Source organism: Solanum pennellii, chromosome 4 (assembly GCF_001406875.1).
Source record: "Solanum pennellii chromosome 4, SPENNV200".
NCBI lineage: Eukaryota > Viridiplantae > Streptophyta > Magnoliopsida > Solanales > Solanaceae > Solanum > Solanum pennellii.
Window position 1 is genome coordinate 57,358,406 of NC_028640.1, and position 19,651 is coordinate 57,378,056.

The 19,651-nt window shown below is 29.9% G+C and overlaps 1 protein-coding gene, 1 long non-coding RNA gene and 1 pseudogene across 3 annotated transcripts; 1 reads left to right on the plus strand and 2 right to left on the minus strand.

The window, feature by feature from the left end:
- Positions 1 to 5,077: 5,077 nt before the first annotated feature.
- LOC107015595 (cytochrome P450 CYP736A12-like) lies at positions 5,078 to 6,920 on the minus strand. Its single transcript, XM_015215912.2, has 2 exons — positions 5,923 to 6,920; positions 5,078 to 5,827 (listed from the first exon to the last, which is right to left on the minus strand). Exons 1-2 carry the CDS (start codon positions 6,793 to 6,795, stop codon positions 5,216 to 5,218), a joined length of 1,485 nt encoding a protein of 494 aa, XP_015071398.1. The 5' UTR covers positions 6,796 to 6,920; the 3' UTR covers positions 5,078 to 5,215.
- A 2,712-nt stretch (positions 6,921 to 9,632) lies between these two features.
- Positions 9,633 to 12,340, plus strand: LOC114076987. Of its 2 annotated transcripts, none has more exons than XR_003578079.1 (8): positions 9,633 to 10,417; positions 10,518 to 10,654; positions 10,735 to 10,767; positions 10,859 to 10,950; positions 11,277 to 11,357; positions 11,475 to 11,566; positions 11,647 to 11,995; positions 12,085 to 12,340. It is a non-coding gene; the product is annotated as an uncharacterized LOC114076987 (long non-coding RNA). The 2 variants fall into 2 exon arrangements; XR_003578080.1 differs by having other exon boundaries at positions 10,521 to 10,654.
- A 6,050-nt stretch (positions 12,341 to 18,390) lies between these two features.
- LOC114076897 lies at positions 18,391 to 19,197 on the minus strand (annotated as a pseudogene).
- Between the last annotated feature and the right edge of the window lie 454 nt (positions 19,198 to 19,651).

Here is a 19,651-nt window from a genome sequence, read left to right on the forward strand (position 1 = left end):
GATGACAATGAAACGTGTGTGGGATATCTGAAACATATACAACATTATGTTTTGCATTATAATAAATATTTAGTTGTGATTGAAGGAATAGTGTTGCAAATTGGATCACCAAGTCAAATGAAGTAAAATCCACAAGTGGTTATGTGTTGACACTTGGTAGAGGTGCAGTCTCTTGAAAATCGTCCAAACAGACATGTATCACTCGCTCCACAATGGATTCTGAATTTATTGCTTTAGATAAGACTGGCGAAGAAGCTGAATGACTTTGGAATTTCCTAGAGGATATTCCTTTTTGACTCAAACCTATGTGGACAATTTGCATACATTGTGATAGTCAAGCAGCAATAGGTAGGGCAGGGAGCGTCATGTACAACAATAAGTTTCGTCATATACGGCAGAGACATAACAACGTAAGACAACTGCTCTCTAGTGAAATTATCACAATTGACTTTGTGAAGTCAAGCGATAATGTGTTAGATCCACTAACGAAAGGCCTAGTGAGAGAGGCAGTTGAAAGATCATCTAAGAGAATGGGTTTACGACTTAGGACAAGTCAACATGGCGGTAACTCTATCTAGCAAATTGGAGATCCCAAGAGCTAGATTCAAGGAGAAAAGCAAAGTTGTGACTGACCATTCGACATTGTTAATCAACTCAATTCACTCTCCTGTTGAAGAGAATATTCAGGAACAAGGTTAAGACTTTAAGACTTGTTAATGAGTTAATAAAGCTTAACATTTTTAATAATTTGCTATGTGAGTGTGAAGTGTAAGCCGCTACAAAGAAAATTTTATGTCAAAAGTCTATTATCTATACACTTATGAAATCAAGAGGTGTTCATGACTGAAACGAACATAACCGTAAGAACCATAAACTGTAAAGGGTTAATTGTGTGACATATCGCTGTCTAGGTATACATTAAATCTCAACTGTTCAAAGATATCACATCTACCGATTGACCGAGTATATCCAACATATGTTCACTACAGAAAGTCCAAGGGAAAACCTACTTATCCAGATGCAATTAATCCTTGCCTGTGAAGTACACATTTGTCCGTGCATCCCTATGTTATAACCATTCCCCATTAATGTGGGGAATTGTTGGGTATGTAGCAAGAATTAATGAGAAATGGAAGGAAGATAAAAAGAGAGAAACTTGAAAAGTTGGAAACTTGAAGAGTTGGGAACTTGAAAAGTCCTCTTATGCTTAAATGAAAAGGCATTTGTCCCTCATCGGTGGTGGAATGAAAAATAGGAGAGTTTAAATATAGAAACACTCCTATTAATTGTTAAAAGGGTTGGAAAAAGGGACCCCCCTTGCGCCGCCGTCGTCATCGCTCGCTTGGTTCGGCTATGGTTACGACTACAGCTACGACTTTGGCTTTGGCTTTGAAAAATGATCGATCGAGAGATTATTTTTTTAACAAAATTTGTTTTAATTATTTATGTAATTAATTAAATTAAATTAAATGGCCAAAACATTTTCAATTAGTTAGTTGATAACAGAATATTTTCAATTATTTAGTTGAGATTAACCAAAACGTTTCAATTTTTTAGTTGATTAACCCGATCCGACTCGGTTTGCGACCCATTTTATTAAAATCTTTTCCGGTTTTATCTAAATTTCCCACCATTTGAAAATAATTGTTCTGAAAGGTTGCAACTTTCAGGAATAGTCGTTTGAAAGGTTGCAAACTTTCATTAATGATCGTGTGAATTCTGAAAGTGTTGCAACCTTTTGGAACTTGTTCGTCTTGCCTATAATACCATTCATTTTTTTAGAATTTTTCTGATTTCTTCTTCTTTTTCTACACAAAAGTTTCTTCGTGTACTTTACTGCTGTTGAGTGGTTAGCTGGCAGCAGATTTTTGGGTATCAATACGCTGGTGATTGAGATCCTTCTATCCTGGGAGGACATATTCCAAATCAATCCTGGAATACTAAAGGGGAATAATTTCCTTAAGGGGACAATGTGCAATCAGTGGGCTTGATCTTCTTCTGTTCTAAGTTTCCAGATTCTGGTACGTTTACAGATTTTAGTTTTTCTGAATTAATTTATGTTCATCTTTCTTACTGGTTCAATAAACTTTAATTACTTCGTGTTTCTACAAAATTTTGTTTGAATCACTAATTCTGTTTTTCAAACACAGATTGACAACAACTAATTCAAGTTTTGTGATGGTATGATTCTTCATTTTTATGCTTCCCACCTATTAATTTCAAACCATTCTTCTTCCTCCTCCCACCTTCTTCGTCATCCTCCGATTGCACCCATTAATTTAGCATTGTTATAAGGACAATAATAGTTATTTCCACTGTCGTGGAAAGGAAGGGGGGGACGGGGTATGTGACAAGATCATTTCACTCATTTTGAGAAAATTATATTATCATCAGGTTAGATACATAATATACAAAAGAGAANTATATATATATATTATTTTGTGACTCAATTATCAAAATTAAATAACATTTGAGTACTCCAATTTAAAAGTTCTAAATTCTCATACGCAAAACACAAACTATTTAATGTCATTTTAGGTGATTCTAATTTTGTACGTCACATCCAAAGCATCATAGCTGGACATCAACCTCAAGTTGGAATTCTTTGTTCCATTAGGCCTAAACCAAGATAACAAACATATTAGTTTAGCCATGGTAAAAAGTAAAGCATACAATTCAAGAACTTCGAATTAGTAATCATCCAAGAGCATATGCATACTTCACAGAGCTTTTAAAAAATTTCGCAAGTGACCTTATCTAGGGGGGAATAAGGTGAAAAAGGGAGAAGTTATGACTATTTTTAATTAATATAATAATATATATATTATCTAAACCATAATTAAAGATATATTTTAATTAATAAAATCTTACGTATTTAATCTAATCTATGCCACATGTCATAAAAAAAATTGATAGTAAATTGTTGGTATTTTTCTTAAAAAGTATATTGAGTATTATTTTTCGAGAATATATTTTTTAGATGCATATAAAAGATTATTAGAAATTTAACAAATTTAAAATATTATGCCTCAAAAAATTAACTATGATAAATTTCATTAAAAATAAAATAATTTTTGAAATTTTAATCAAATTTAATTTTAGGTCACTGATATATTTTAGCGTTCGTACTATTATGGTGCATGCCTGGCAGCCCTATGAGTAAAATATGATGGGAGAATTGTATGAAATAGCACACAATTAATTCAAATTAAATGTATAACTATAGTTTATTTTAATTGTAATCGGTAGCAAATATCTCTTTTTTTGTCATCTGATTCGGTATATAATTAGCATTTTTGATATACAATTAGTCATTTTATACAATTCGGTATAAAATATGTTTGTATTTCTGTTTGTATAAAATGAGAGAAAAGTGTATATACAAATACAAAGACATATATTTTCGTGTTATACACTTATAATTATATAAATACAGATCTTATTATACAAATTACAATATATAAATGAATTTATACAAAACTAAATAATTTTTATAAAACTGGATGTTTGTAGCGAATAATACAAATCGAAAGCTCCATAGCAAACATAAAATTTGTTATGGACCGCAATTATGCAAACTATAATTATAACTTATAAATCTGATTTTTATGTTTGCTTTAGGTGAAAGTTACACATATATGATTGCTCATAAATATCTAATTTCATTGAAAATGTCATTAAAGAGTTAATATCTCATACGATCGCTCAACTAATATCCCTTTTCATGGAAAATCACTTAACTCACTTATTATCTCAAAGTTACTTAATTTTCATTTATAACCTCAAAATCATTTAACTGTGTTCTTTTTTATATATAGAAAGTCACTCAACTAACATTTCTTTCAAAAAAATCACTCAGCTACTGAATATTTCATTTAGAAGTCACCCAATCAATTTAAATATTTTTTTCATCAGATTTTGTTGAAATACAATTTTGTAAACAAAATAATAAGACGCCCAATTTAATTACTTTATTAAATTTTACTGAAACAACTTTTTTTAAAACTAATTTCTTAAAAAATAATAAGACTCTCATTTTCACAATTTTATTAAATTTATTGAAACACTGATTTTGTTTTAAACTAATTCTTAACAAATAGTAAAATACTCATTTTAATATATTATTTCATTTTGTTGAAAGATAAATTTATTAAAAACGATTTTCTTTATTAAAAAAAAAGGTATGTTGCGAGGCACCAACACTAGTATCGGTGGATGCAATGCAATACATCATTTTCGATTTAAATATATCCTACTGCGTAAACGTCTATATCATGCGTGACGGAAAAAGAATGAGAAATCCTATCCGAACGTTAACCTAGGTAAGAGTAGTAGTCACGTACAGATTTATTATTTATTTATTAAGTTATATAAATATGAGTACTAGTTGTTCACATTTTATTATGTGTAAAATAATATTAGATACCTCATAACTTATACATGTATTAGTTATATGAGTTTTTGAATTTGTCAACCAAATACTATATTAATTCTTACATAATTAGATTATTTTATATTTATTTATCAAGTATCATATAAATTATACAAAAATTAATACTTAAAATAATTTATTTTTTATCCAACTACCAAACCACATCTGTCAAATGTCTCACATTCACAAATTTGGAAAATCATCTTCTACAAGTAGCAAAAAAAAAAAACCAATAGCTTATGGTGCACTGATAAAGTGCTTCGTCCTTAATCAGAGGTCTTGAATTCGAGCTTTATGTATGGAGAAAATCATGTTAGGAATGAGATAGACAAGATGAATTGGGCAAACTCATTGAGATGTACAAATTGGAGCAGGACTAATGAAGAAAGATGTATTCTTATCTATACTTGCACATAACTAGTGATACTGGATCTTAGTTTGAGGTTGTTAAAACAATGTCACTATATTATTGACATTTTCTTTATGCCATTTATCACTTATTGGGTTATAATTCACTTGATGCAGAACTAATTAGGTGTCATCCGATTTAGGAAAATTAGGTCTTAACTGTTACAGTTCTCAGTTTAGATCTTTTATCGCTTCTCTTATAACTAGTTAAAACATATTCAAACGGAAACAAGAAAGAAGAGATCAATGAGGTAAATTGTAGATTAGCACACAACAATCACAAAATCATATACTACAAACTTCCAATGTTGATTGTAACAAAATGTAAAGTTGAGAAATACTAGTTGATCTTTTACTATATGCATTGTATCTGCATCATTTCTTTAGCCTATAAGCAGGAATAGCCAGCAAAGGTTTTTGTCTACATGTTACTATCCCAAACTTCTCATCAATATCTAAATCACAAGACTCAATACCATTTGGAAGCTCCCACTCAAAGCAATGAACCAATTGTGCCACCACAAGGCGGACGACCATAACTGCCAACTGCATTCCAGGGCAGCTTCTTCTCCCAGAGCCAAATGGTACAAGTTGGAAGTCACGTCCACGAAAATCTACACTGCTCCCAACAAATCTCTCAGGCAAAAACTTCTCAGGATCAGGCCAAACATTTGGATCCATATGAATCGCGTAACAATTTATTATGATTCTGGTTCCCTTTTGTATGTGGAAACCATCGACTACACAATCTTCTATGGACTCGTGATAAAATAGTGGCGCTACAGGATGCAGCCTCAGGCCCTCTTTTACAACCATGTCTAAGTACTTTAAATTCTCCAGGTCGGATTCTTCCACCATTCTATTGAGGCCTACCACTTCTTGCAACTCCTTTTGGAGTTTCTTCATCACTTGGGGGTGCCTAAGAAGTTCGGTGAGTATCCATTCTGTTGATGATGCTGTAGTGTCCATTGCAGCTATAAGCATGTCCTGTAAAGTAAATAGGAAACAGGGGAATCAATTAATATAAACCATTTCATTCTCAAGGCTTGTGGTGTATATAAGAATGAGATGAAAGTACATACAAAAAGGATAGCTTTTATGTGATGACGGTCAAACTGAAATTTTGCATCTCCAGATTGCATTATGTCCATCATGGTGTCCACAAAGTCCTTGTTTTGCTTATGTTCATGAGCGTAAACGTGTTCATCAATAATCTTCTCAAGGAATTCATCAAACACCTTTGAAAGATCCTTGAGCTTGCGAGTGATACCCTGGAGATCAATAGCACCAAGGAAGGGGAAAAAATCACCAAGATTTGGCATACCTGCTAAATGCACAACATCTTGAACAATAGCTTTGAATCCCCTCTTGTCCAAGTCCTCATCCATGTACTTCTTTCCAAACACCATTAAGCAAGTCAAGTCAGCATTCAAGGACGTAACCTTTGCACTAAGATCAATAGCTACGCGATCACGAGCTTCCTTTTTAAGCGACTCAATAAGAAGTTCAACCTCTAGTTTTCTCATGGATTGAAATGAATGGATCTTTTGATTGCTCAAAAGGTGCACTGTGCACAATTTTCTTATGTTGCGCCAATACACATCATACTTTGCAAAAACCAAATTCTTTTGTCCATAAGCCAAATGTTGAGATGCCTCATGATGAGGCCTACTAGCAAAGATGTGATCAAATGTCTTGAGGACCTTCTCGGCTGCATCAGCAGATGAGGCAATGATTGTAGGTACTAGCCCTAGTCTCATATACATAATAGGACCATGTTTTTTGGCTAGATTTTGTAAATCTTTGTGTGGATTTTTGCCTAACAAATGAAGATGTCCTAAAATGGGAAGCCCTGTTGGACCTGGAGGATACCTTTTTCTCTTGTGAATGTTTAGCAGCTCATACAAGGCATATACAGATAGACCAACCACTAGAATTGCCCATATCAAAGTCATTGAATAAGAAGAGAAAATACTTTCAATATTAAACCAAACACGTCTGGTAAGATTAGAGGGGTGTGATGTATAACATGTCCTCTATATTAAACCAAACACGTCTGTTAAGCAAGATAGGATTAGAATAAAATTTATACCCAACCACTCCTAAATATCTTAGCATGTACCCACAAACATGTCAATGTCAAAGTAGTCTTTAAAGTCCACGCCCACTTGCTTCATTCATTCATTTCAATCATATGACCCCAGTTCCGAAAGCTATTTGACCAAGATATTATTATGAGTTGTGATACAGTGGTGGGATTGGTTCATTATTAATTAATTTGGGTTTCAATCTTAGTTATTTATAAAATCTCTCCGAATGGGTCCTGTAATGCGAAATTTGGATTAAGTCGAAAATTCAATGTGAACTTTAACACCGAGTGAAAAATTGATTATTATTTTACATTTTTTGGATACCGATCGAGTTTTTAATGTGGGCTTAGACAACCCTTTAAAGAATCATTCACTACAACAAAAACAACTTTTAGCAGTATTAAATATTGACATTAATAAAGTGTGCTAAAATCTTTAACGGCATTAGTTAAGTGTTATTAGAACCAATTTTGCTAAAGACTTTAAGGACATATACAAAGAGTGACAATTGCCGCTAAAAATACATATTTAGTGATAATTAAGAACTAATTGCCGCTAATGATCATTTTTGTTGTAGTGACTTACCCCTAAAAAGTAAGAATTATTTTCACAAAACTATCCTTAATCAAATAGTATCAATTTTAATATGGATTTTTGGTTTATGTAAAAATTGTAATAAAATAAGAAGATAATCAGTAATAATATAAAGAAGAAATGTAGAGATAAGAGAGCTGACTCATTGCTAGCTGTCTCATTAAATCTTGTAAAAAAAATATAGTTGGATAAAATATCAACCAAGGGGGAAAATACTATGTGTTTTACACCCTTCCTTAAGACATCATTTGATTCTTGTAGATTTTACCTACCATCTTTCCAAAACAATTGATATTGGCAATACTTTCTTTGTTATCATAGCATATGTCTTTAATATATTAAATCCATAAGCTCAACCAAAAACTTTCTTGACTTCTTTGTTCATGATTTTATTGTCATTCGACTTGTTTATAGTAAAAATGATAACAAAAATTGTATGTCTGGTAGAATAACATGCTTTTGGCAATATTCTTAAACACCAACAAGTAACTTTCTTAAGATCAAATTTCATATAAATCAGATATGAGACTAAAAATTCTTGTAAAATTAATATTCCACACACATTTAAGAGTATAAATATCAAGTTGTAATCATACACTTTAAAATAAACTACTTATAGCATATTATTATCATCTTATAGCACATCAATTAATAATATATTAATTAAAAAATATTTAAAAATAAACTATTTATAGCATATTATTATCAAGTTATAGCATATTAACTAATAATATGTTAATAAAAAAATTTATGTTATTATTTAATTAATAATTATTATGTTTAAATAATTAGTTTCATTTATTCACTTACCTTTTATCAACAAAACCTTTTAAATTATTACTGCTTAATCAATTACCTTTTAAAGTTTTTATATAAATAATAAATTATTAAATATTAATCGATTAACTTTTAATGTTTTTAATATAAACAATAAATTATTATTTATTAAATATTAATTAAACTTCATATTATGTAGTTACCTTTTAAAAAATAAAATCTATAAAATTAGGGATTTGATTTTAATTAATTTCATATTATATGGTTACCCAATAACTACCCACCACATATCAACAAATACTCTTTTATCTTCCCCCAATACACTCAACCTCTCCCCACGCGTGAAGTTATTTCATATTCCCCGAAAATCGTGTCTCAATCATCACTTCAAACAAAAAACGCAGCCACTTTGTCATCTTTCTCAAATTCGCATCTTCCCAAAATCTCTCATATCAGTTCATTCTAAAACACAAACTAAAATCTCAGATCTGTTCCCCATTAATTTTATAGACAATGTCGAAGCAAGGTAGTGAAATTTCAAGACAAAGTAAAAGATTAGTCGATGAGGAAGACGACTTTCATGCTCCTTCATTCGATATATTGTCACAATCTCAAACTCAGTAATCGAAGGGAAAAAAATCAAAGAGGCAAAGGAAAGAGGCAAGAAGAGAAAAGGAAAAGAAATTGTAATATCATCAGAATCCAATTCTGACTTTGTTGATGTAGTAAAAAAATACAAAATCAAAAAAATCAAAAGGTGTTGAAATTGACCGTTCAACAACGAAGTCTTCAAAAAAAGATGTAGAGATTCAAGAAAAAATAAAACAAAAAAAAGTTGATAAGGTTAGTAAAAATTTTATTTCAAAATTGAATTTACAGTGTGTTGTTTTAGTGTTTTTATTTTTTTATATTATTTGTCAATAGTGTACTACATGAATTTTGTATGATTTATATATCAATTGAGTATTATTTTATTTTTTCAGAAGTCACAGATATTTTTTTTAAATCGAATATGCATTTTATTATTATATGAATTGTATATGAGTTGTGGCATATAGTTGTATAAATTAGAATTAAACTGTGGCATTTAGTTGTATGAATTGTGTATGAACTATAGCGTATAGATGTATGAATTGTGTATGAAATTTTGATATAAAGTTGTATGCATTGTGGTATTAATATTGTATTTTTTTGTTTGAATACTGTATGAAGTTTTTGTATGATTAATGTATGAAATAATTTGTGGTATATAGTTGCATGATTTTTTATATATAGTTTTATAGTATATAAAAAGTAATAATTCATTTTTACAAATTTTATAGGAGAGAAGGTTCACACATTTATCTTCATGTATCAACATGAATGTATTTGCTGATTTGTTGACCTTCCTCGATCAAGATAAGTTGCAACAATTTTTACAAGAAACTCCATTTCGATATTTTCATGATTTACATTACATAAAAATTCAATGTCAATTGTTGCGCCATATTTTTCTTCTTGAATATGAAAATGGCAAGGATGACATGTTCATTATCAATGTAGGTACAAAGTTACATTTTGGCTTAAAAGAGTTTGTCGTTGTAACCGGTCTAAAATCTGATTCAATTTCTGAATTTGTTTCTGATCCATCTGTTCCAAATAGATTGATTGCAGAAAATTTCAGAGACATGGACAAAGTCCCAAAGTCAAATTTTTACAACAAGTTTAAATTGGAAAACTTTTGGGAAGAACATGACCGTTTAAAAATCAGAATTCTGTACTTTCATTTCGTCATTCCTTACTGCATCAGACCCTTCAAAAGCAACCATTCCCAAGTTATATTTTGATTTTGTAGAGTCTGGCCAGTATGCAACATTTCCATGGGCAAATGAGTGTTTTAATTTAACACTTAAAGCGTGCAGTCAAAAATTTAAAAAAAAATCTTCATCATTCAAGTTTAGCCAGTTTCATATAGCATTGCATGTATGGTTTTATGAGTGTTGTAATCCATATGACAACACAATTGCTTTCCATGCTTCAGATCGCACACCGCGTATCTTGAACTTGAATACAATAAATTACGTTATCTTTTTTGAATGATATGAAGAAAGCGATTTTCAGAACACATGACAATCAGGTAAATATTTATTGAATGTAATTATTAATTATAAATAATTGCACATTCTGATATTTTTATTTTATATAACATAAATTTCGAAATATGATTTTTACTGAAGAAGAGTTAAATGTCATGGATGAGACCATTTTGAATCAGTCTCCCGCTAACCAAGATTCTGAAGAGGAAGGAACATCGGTAAAGCAGGGCGTTGAAGTTGAAGGAAAATACGTTGAGTTAAAAGCTGAAATTGCAGAGGTACAAATGAAAATTTACGATTAAATTTTTTTAAAGATTTTAAATTATACATATTAAACTTACTACTATGTTATGAACAGGTTAAGGCGGAATTGAAAGAGCTCAAAGCTAATGTTAGTTAAAATCACATTTAAATTTAATTCTATAATTATTATATGTTTTATTTTTATTATGCTAATATTGTATTCTTCATACATATAAAAGCTTGACAAGCACATGGTTGAAATAAAGAATTACGTTGATAATTCGAGTAAGCTGAAATTGAAGAAATTAGATTGTCAAGAGGTCAACAACGGGTATGTAATAAAGTTTGTAATGTGTATGTATGAAAAGTGTATACTTATTGGATGATTAATCTAATATTTTTAATAGTAAATATAATGTTTTTACAGTTTTAAGTTATTTTTTATTTAAATTAATTCGGATGATGCCACTCCGAATGCTGCACAGTCCAAAGAGATTAGATTGTAAATAGGTTAACCAACATCGGATGCACAACAATGGGTATGTATCAAACTGTGTAAAGTTATGTATGAAAACTGTATAATTGTTGTATGAGTTTATATATTAGCTTTATTAAAAAAAAAATAGTTTTTACAGTTTTAACTGAGTTTTAATTTAGGATGATGCCACTCCAAATGTTGCACAGTCTGAACATATTAGAATATCAAGAGGTCAACCAACTTCGGATGCACAACAACGGGTATGTATCAATGTGTATTAATTTATGTATAAAAATTGTATAATTATTGTATGAATTCATATATTAGCTTTATAATAAAGAATCTGTTTTTACCTTTTTAACTGATTTTTAATTTAGGATTATGTCACTCCAAATGTTGGTCTGATAAACTTTCGACTGAACAACCTTCGATTTAATGGGTGAATATGTTCACATTTCAAACAAAGATGGTATGTTATATACAATTTTATGACACTTACCGCTTTTTTTTACAAATTTGTTTTTAGCTAACGAGTTTTTTCTTTTCCAGATGAAGGTCAAAAGTCAACTGCTGAATTTTTGAATGCCGACTTACCTGGATCATCGACTTCAAAACCACCTACTTTGGATGATTACCCTGATTTTACCATGACACAAATTATTGCACTTGATCTGATTTTAAACGCTATCACAACACCAGATGTGCAAACAAGACACAGAAATCCCGACAAATATGAATCTTCTCCTTATATTTGACTGTCGAAAGCCGAAAGAAGTTCAAAGAAAGTTCCAATTTTTTTCAGAATAAAGCATCCATTCTCAAGTCACAATGGATTCGATGTTCCAGCTGATACGATTGACCAGTTCAACAAATGGCTTATGAAAGACGTTTCGAAAAGGTGTGGCATGTATGGATATATACAAATCATATTATTTTATTTTTTTAACAATATCAAATTTAATACAATATTTATTGCAATATTCACAGGAAATCAGCAACACACAAAGGTGAAAAATACCTTTCAACCTCAAATGGACTTAAACGTTGTCAAAATTGCAGAATTTTTTTTTCTACATAATGACTCAACCGGGCAGACCTTAGGAGGATGGGGTAAGACAACTAATGTATTATTAATGTATGAATTATGAATGACATAAATTTGAATTTACAATAAGTTTGTATGAAATGTATATGAAAAATGTATATACGGTTGAATTGTGTATATACTGAATGCATTTACTAATATTTACTATATAAACATCTGAAAAAAGCATGTGTTTAATTTTTTTTATTTGTAACAGCATATTAATACAATAATGTATTATCTCCGAAAGAAGATAAAATACTCTCAAACACCTGTTTCGTACAACACTATTGACTGTTGGTTTGTGGTGTGGATTGATAACATTGAGAAATAGTGGAGACTGTCAAATTATAACATGAGATCAATTGCCCTCGATCACGATGTTGATCAATGCATTAGAGGATTTAAGCTGCTTGCTAACATTGCTTGGGACAGAGTTGTTGAAGTCATTATTCCTGTCAATGTTTCCAAGAGATGCCATTGGTTTCTTGTTGTATTCCTTATCAAGCGTAGATGTCTACATGTTTATAATTCGATGAGTGGAGGAGCTGTTCACAACAAATTAGTGAAAGAAGCTGTTGATAAACTTGCAACAAAGATACCATTGTTTCTGGCAATTACAAAATTTTATGACAAACGACTTGATTTGTATGCAAATAATATCCCTGAATGTCAAAACAAGTCTCAATCAGAACCTCTCGAAATCAAATATGAGATAGATTTTTCTCAACAGGAAGAAAGTTCCAAGTATGTAATATCTATATTATATCTAATTCTTATATTTAGTTAATATAAAATTTTTCTAATTTAATTTTTGTTACAGTAATTGTGGTCTGTACACCTCTCTTTTTGATGAATATATCAGCAATGATATTTTTGATTTGTCTGATATTGAAGTAGATGCAACATACCATCGTCAGAGGTATGCAACTTTACTTTGGCACTATGCAAAAGCAAAGAATGAAGAGGGAGCAATAAGTGACTAAGAAGTTACGGGTACAGTTGCAAGCAAGTATGGTGGACCTCGCACGCAAAAAGAACAAGTTATGGACACTATCAATTATCCCATTCTAAGAACACGGAATAAGAAATGAAAAAAGTTAAATGCACGTTTTGGATTCTTATTAAATATTTGTTATTTTAACAATATAACAATTTCTGTTTTTTTTATTCTTATTAAAAATTTATTATTTTAACAATATAACAATTTCTGTTTTTCTTAATGATTTTTTATAATTATTAATTTCTGTTTTTTTCAATGTTTTTAACATTATAACAATTTATGTTATTTTTAATGTTTTTTACAATATAACAAGTTATGAATTTCAATTTTGCTTATATAATGTATCAATGTTACCATTATGAATTTTGTTTGAAATAGATTACAACTTTATATGAACAATAAATGCATGTATCATAATAGTTTATGATTGGCAGTATAGTTCAATGTATTATTTTAATATATNATATATATATATATATATAAACATTGTATGAAAAAACATATAGAACACTTTATGAATGACAGGACAATACAATTTATATTTATAATGTATAAACATTGTATGAATCATGAATAACATATTGAACTTTGACATATGCAAAATAAACATATGATATATATGAACATTGTATGAATACTGTATGAACATTTTATAAATACAACCTGAAGATTATTTGAATGACAGTATAGTTCAATGTATATTTATTATGTATAAACATTGTATAAATTATGAATTTCATATTGAACTTTGATGTATGCAAAAGAAATAAATGATATATATGAACATTGTATGAATACTGTATGAACATTGTACGAATACAACTTGAAGATTATATGATTGGCAGTATAGTTCAATTTATATTTATTATGTATAAATATTGTATGAATTATGAATGTCATATTGTACTTTGACATATGTAACAGAAACAAATGATATATATATATATATATATATATATATATATATATATATGAAAATTGTATGAAAACTGTATCAAACATTATAAGAATACCATAAATGTCAGTGATAACTACTACACTCACTAAAACAAAACGTGTTTCTAACATTCAAAATAACATAACAACAAATTTAACATTATGAAATCATTGTTTTTGCACAGGATAATTTGAACATGTGTCTGTGTCCAACCTGACAGCATCTATTGCAAGTCATTTTCGTCCTTTTGAATTTCACGTCAGCAAACTCCTTCCATCTTTCAAGTTTTGGTCTATCCGCTGTTCTCTTTGGAGCTGGTGACAACATTTTAGGCTCTGAATCATAACTTGGTATATCCCATGTACTCTCGCATGGGATAGGCTCGACAGGAATGACATAAACATCTCTGAAATTCTTCAGGCTATAAAAAGGAGAACAGAAATCCGATTCATGCAATTTTCTGTATTTTAGAACTGTAATTACATGAACACATGGTATCTCATAATGTTGAAATCTCCCGCAACTACACATCCTTGTGTTAAATTTTACAATGTACTTCTTTGCTCCTTCAGCTACAGCTGTAGATCAACTGTTGAAGGTATTACCTAATTAAAAGTTAAAATGTGGTATTGTTAATATACAATCAATTAAATATTGGTAAGTAAATTACAATTATTTGTTATTCAATACAGTAAAATACATACCCTCATATTGCAAGACAAAACAATACTTTTCTGTAGATAATGATCATATTTTTTGTTAGATCATATATTGTCTTATCAGCCTCCTCATTGTGCTTGTGAATCCACCTCTAAATTGTTACCCTCATAAATTCAAGAAGTGAAATTACAGGTAACCTCCTTGCTAACTTGTTAACATTATTCAATGACTTGGCCATGTTTGAAGTCATGGACAATTCGAGTAAGCTCTTGACCATTTGCTATAACCAATATCAAACAAGTATGGTCGTATGCGCGTATCTATCTGGTTTATTCTTCCCATAATTTTCTCAAACTGTTTTTTTGTATAAGCTTTTGCCAATTTAAAAAACAAAATCTTTAAATCTTCAGTATTTCTATTGAAACTCTTCACTACATTTACTGACAGATGTCATATGCATGCATAATATTCAAATTCGGGGTATACAGTAGCAATCCCTTTTCATATGCTTTCATTTCTATCCGACATAAAATACATATTTTGTCTAACTCCATACGCTTCCTTAAACTGTTCAAAACACCAAGACCATGAAACGTCGTTTTCATAATTCACTATCGCATACGCCAATGGAAGTATATTACCTGATCAATTTTTTTTTAAAAATAACACACAAATCAAATACAATTTATAAAATAATTTATTATATTACTTAATCGGAAAATTAAATAGGATAAAAAAATACCTCCCGAATCCATTGTGCTTGCTGTTAAGATTGTACCACCATATGAACATTTTAATCACGCCCCATCAACAACTACAATTGACCTACAATACTCCCAACCTCTAATACAAGCTTCTAAAACAACAAATGCATATAAGAATTTATCACCTTCTTTCCTTTCTATTTTCAATACGGATCCTGGATATGTTTGCTCCAAAATGTACAGATAACCTGAAATTTCTACAGTTAAAATTTAATGGATACAAAACGAACTATTAATTATTACCAAAAGGATACATATTTTATTTATATTTTAAGGATACATACAAAAAGTATACAATTTTCATACATGAATAATACAAGAAACAGAATATTCCAGATCATTAATATAATATAATATACTGTCTTTTTTCCATTTAAACAAATTAAAAAAACTTCTAGTGAAGTATACAAATTTCAAATATAAAGTATACAAGAAACAAAAAAGTTCATTTCATTTGGATAGCATACTATATGGACATTTATTTCATTTAAACAACATAAAAAGCTTTGAGAAAATATATAAATTTTATACGTAAAGAATACACAAATCAGAACATACTATATGGTAATTTTTAATTTAGACATTTAAAAAACTTTTAAATTCATTCTTTATATGCAAAATACCTGGTACTCTGGCATATGACTCTGCTGGATCTCCGCGCATCAATATTATTGCTTTTTCTCTAGCGCTCCATGCCTGTATGTACGTCAACGAAATGCTATGCAATTTCAACATATCAAAAGATATATCCTTTGGAGTGTATACTGTAGACGGATCAATATATTTCTCCATTATCAAGACTGCTACAATGTCAATTATCCCCTGACGTCTTACATACACTCAATCTCTAACAGAACAAGTGTGCTGAGCATTATACTTTCTAACTTTGAATAAATTTAATTTATTCAAACTAGATGCCCTCATCATCTAAGAACATGTATCAGAAATACACTTCAGGTGATAACTGTTTCAGAATCAAGAAAATGTAAAATTAAATATCATACAACAAAAAAATTCAAAATAAAAAAAAACTTAAAATAGTAATGTAAACTTACTTTGATGCATTACAACGCTCAACATGAAAACTGAACTTTTCAACAAGTCCAACATGCCTCATAACCTCCTTCAGTGTTATCCTATTGTTGTAAACTTGATCCTCAGCAACAAATAGGTTTGAATGGTCACTTATTATATCATCAATACCTTCATTATTCTCCTTCTAAATTCATTTCGATTAGACGAATAGAATTATTGGAGTATAGATCAACGTTATTATTTGTCAATCTAACATCACAATTTATTATATCAGTATTAATAACACTATGACCTTCATTATGCATCTCATGATCTACCAAAGAGATGCACAAAGGATATTTTGAAAAGAAATTCAAATTAACCTTTTTTTAGATCTAGAAAAACCTTTATCCCAACATCATTATGAATAGTAATAAGGGGACACATATCGTTAACAATATATTTTGTCTCAATAGAATTTATATTTTCTTCTATATTAAGTTGAGTTATTATTGCATTAACTAAACCAATATAGAGAGTAGACGCATCATATATGATGTCCTCCATCTGAAAATCGACGTATTTTCCTGTTTCACAATATTAAAATAATATTTTAGTAAAATATAATGTATAATTGCTATATAATTCATACACACTTCATATGCATTTACTATATGATTCAATTAGCTACACACTAATCAGTTCATATAATTCATACACATTTAATTATATCATTCACTAACTTACACAATACTCCAATTAAAGATGCACAATACATTTTAAAAACAAAATTTTAAATAACATATATTATAATTTAAGTAGATACAAAATATTGTACTATTAAAAAAAATTCATACACAAAAGATACATGTTTCATATACATTTTATTCACTAAAAAAATAAACTTCAGACTTCATGTACGCTATACAGAACATACTGTTCCTTTCAAAAAAAATTTACAAACTGTATTACAGATAATACAGTTAACAAAAAAATTTAACACTGTTATAAATGTAAAAAACAACAAATCTAAATAATACCAACAATTCATAATTAAAAGAAACAAATCATAACTAAAAACTAACCCGAAGAATTCCACTTTCACCATGTTTAATTAAAATTGACACAAAGTTATCCATCAGAAGTGAAATATGCAGCTATGAAAATAATCTTATATTCTTGGGGGAAAAGATGAATTATATGTTGAAAGAAATTTGAAAATAATAGAGAAATTTTGGAATGAAGAATAATTGTAATGCTAATCATTTATCTACCTTTAATTTAACTCAATAAAAAGTTAAACTCTTCAAATTCTCAGGCGTGCAACATTGAATAAATGCAGTAATTATCACTGACAAAAGACACTTAATTTATGTTGTCAGAATTCTTAATCATTAAAATTAATTACTCATTATCACTTTATCCACTTAATTTTTAATAACAACTCTTTTTAATAAATTATAATTAACAATATAATTACTAATGAAATGTTATAGAGTGAGATATTAAATGCTACTACATGAAATTGAAACTCTAACGCCATAACTTGATAATAATACTACATATAATGCTTTATACAAAATTCACACAAATATCTTGAGTAGCACCTACACTTAACCTCATAGGTGGGGAAACCAACAAATTCATTGACTAATGAGTAATTTCTGAACAAAAAACCTTAATGATACCAATATATATATATATACACACACACACACTAATTTTGTGTCAATTAAGCGAAAATATAAGCCTTAATGAATGAGGGGTATGAGATGTAACTTTCTTATTGAGAGAATAAGTTTTTTTTTGGAAATGGTTCTTTCATCATGTATTATTCAAATCGAATGAGTACATTGATAATGAGAGATGGAGGGTTAGTATCCCACTCCATCGAACTAGACATAAAAATAGATGCTCTAGCAAGACAATGAACAACCTGATTAGCTGATTTCTTAGTAACCGACAAAGAAAGAAAAAGCAACTCTTTGATAAGAGTTTTACAATCAAAAACTAAAGAATCAAAGTAAGAGTAATTCACCAAGTTTTCTTCCAAAGCTTGGTTCACACGTAGATTATCAGTTACCACAACCAACGACTTTCTACTGAACCATTCAGTTAGCCAACTAAGATCCTCACGCACTCCTATGATCTTGGTCAACAACGGGCTAGCCACTCGATCAAGAAATAAAGTTTTCTCAGCAATAAATTGATCCAAGTGATCACGTAGTAGCATGCCTATCACTGTCAAACCGATATTGATATCATAAGAGGCATCGACGTTACATTTAATTGTAAAGTAGAGGTCGCTCCCATTTAGCAATCATTTTTGTAGCAACAACAGTTTCTTGGCTCCCGAATTGGCACTTCTGCATTCCTACAGCTCCGTCTTCGAACGGTACAAAGTGGAAGTAGACACACTTTAATTAGTTCATTATTCCAACATAAATTATTTCTGGCTTCCCATAAGCTCCACAAAATCATACTGCTTCCTCAACTATTTTTTCTGCATTGCTCTTCAAACCACGCCAAAAAATCTCCTACTACATCCTGCCAACCAAAATTTGATTGAATCCAACATTGTTTTGCAAATTGACAATCTACTAAGCAATGTTTCACAGTTTCCCACGCTTGCAAACATAAAGGGAAAATTGAACTAGTTACACATTTTTTCTTGGAAAGGCTCTCACATGTAGGTAAAATATTTCTCAAAGCTCTCCAGATGAAGTTAACCACCTTAGAGGGCAATGATATACTCTAGATGAATTCCAAAGTTGTTGGTCCTGCGAGTTGGGTGTTATATTTTGATTATAAAGGAGGTGATACCCACTTTTCACTGAGTATAATCCTTTGTTGTCCTATTTCCACATCCAAGTATCTCTTCGGGGCCTAATATTCAATAGAATATTTTTAGCAACCTCCATATCAACTTTATTAAAGAAAGCACGTAACAAATCCAAGTCCCATCCTTCCACACTTTGCTCATTAGATATGCCACAAGAAAAATCTCACTTCCAAGAAAACTAAAGCTTTCAACGTAACTTAAATTCTCTTTTAGGATCCATGGATCAACATAAACTCTTGTTGTCTTTACA

Excerpts from the sequence above, each read along its gene's own strand:
- LOC107015595 (XM_015215912.2), bottom strand. The coding sequence starts at position 6,795 with ATGACTTTGATATGGGCAATTCTAGTGGTTGGTCTATCTGTATATGCC. Across the intron at positions 5,828-5,922 it reads ACATAAAAGCTATCCTTTTT|GACATGCTTATAGCTGCAAT; the intron begins GTATGTACTTTC and ends TTTACTTTACAG.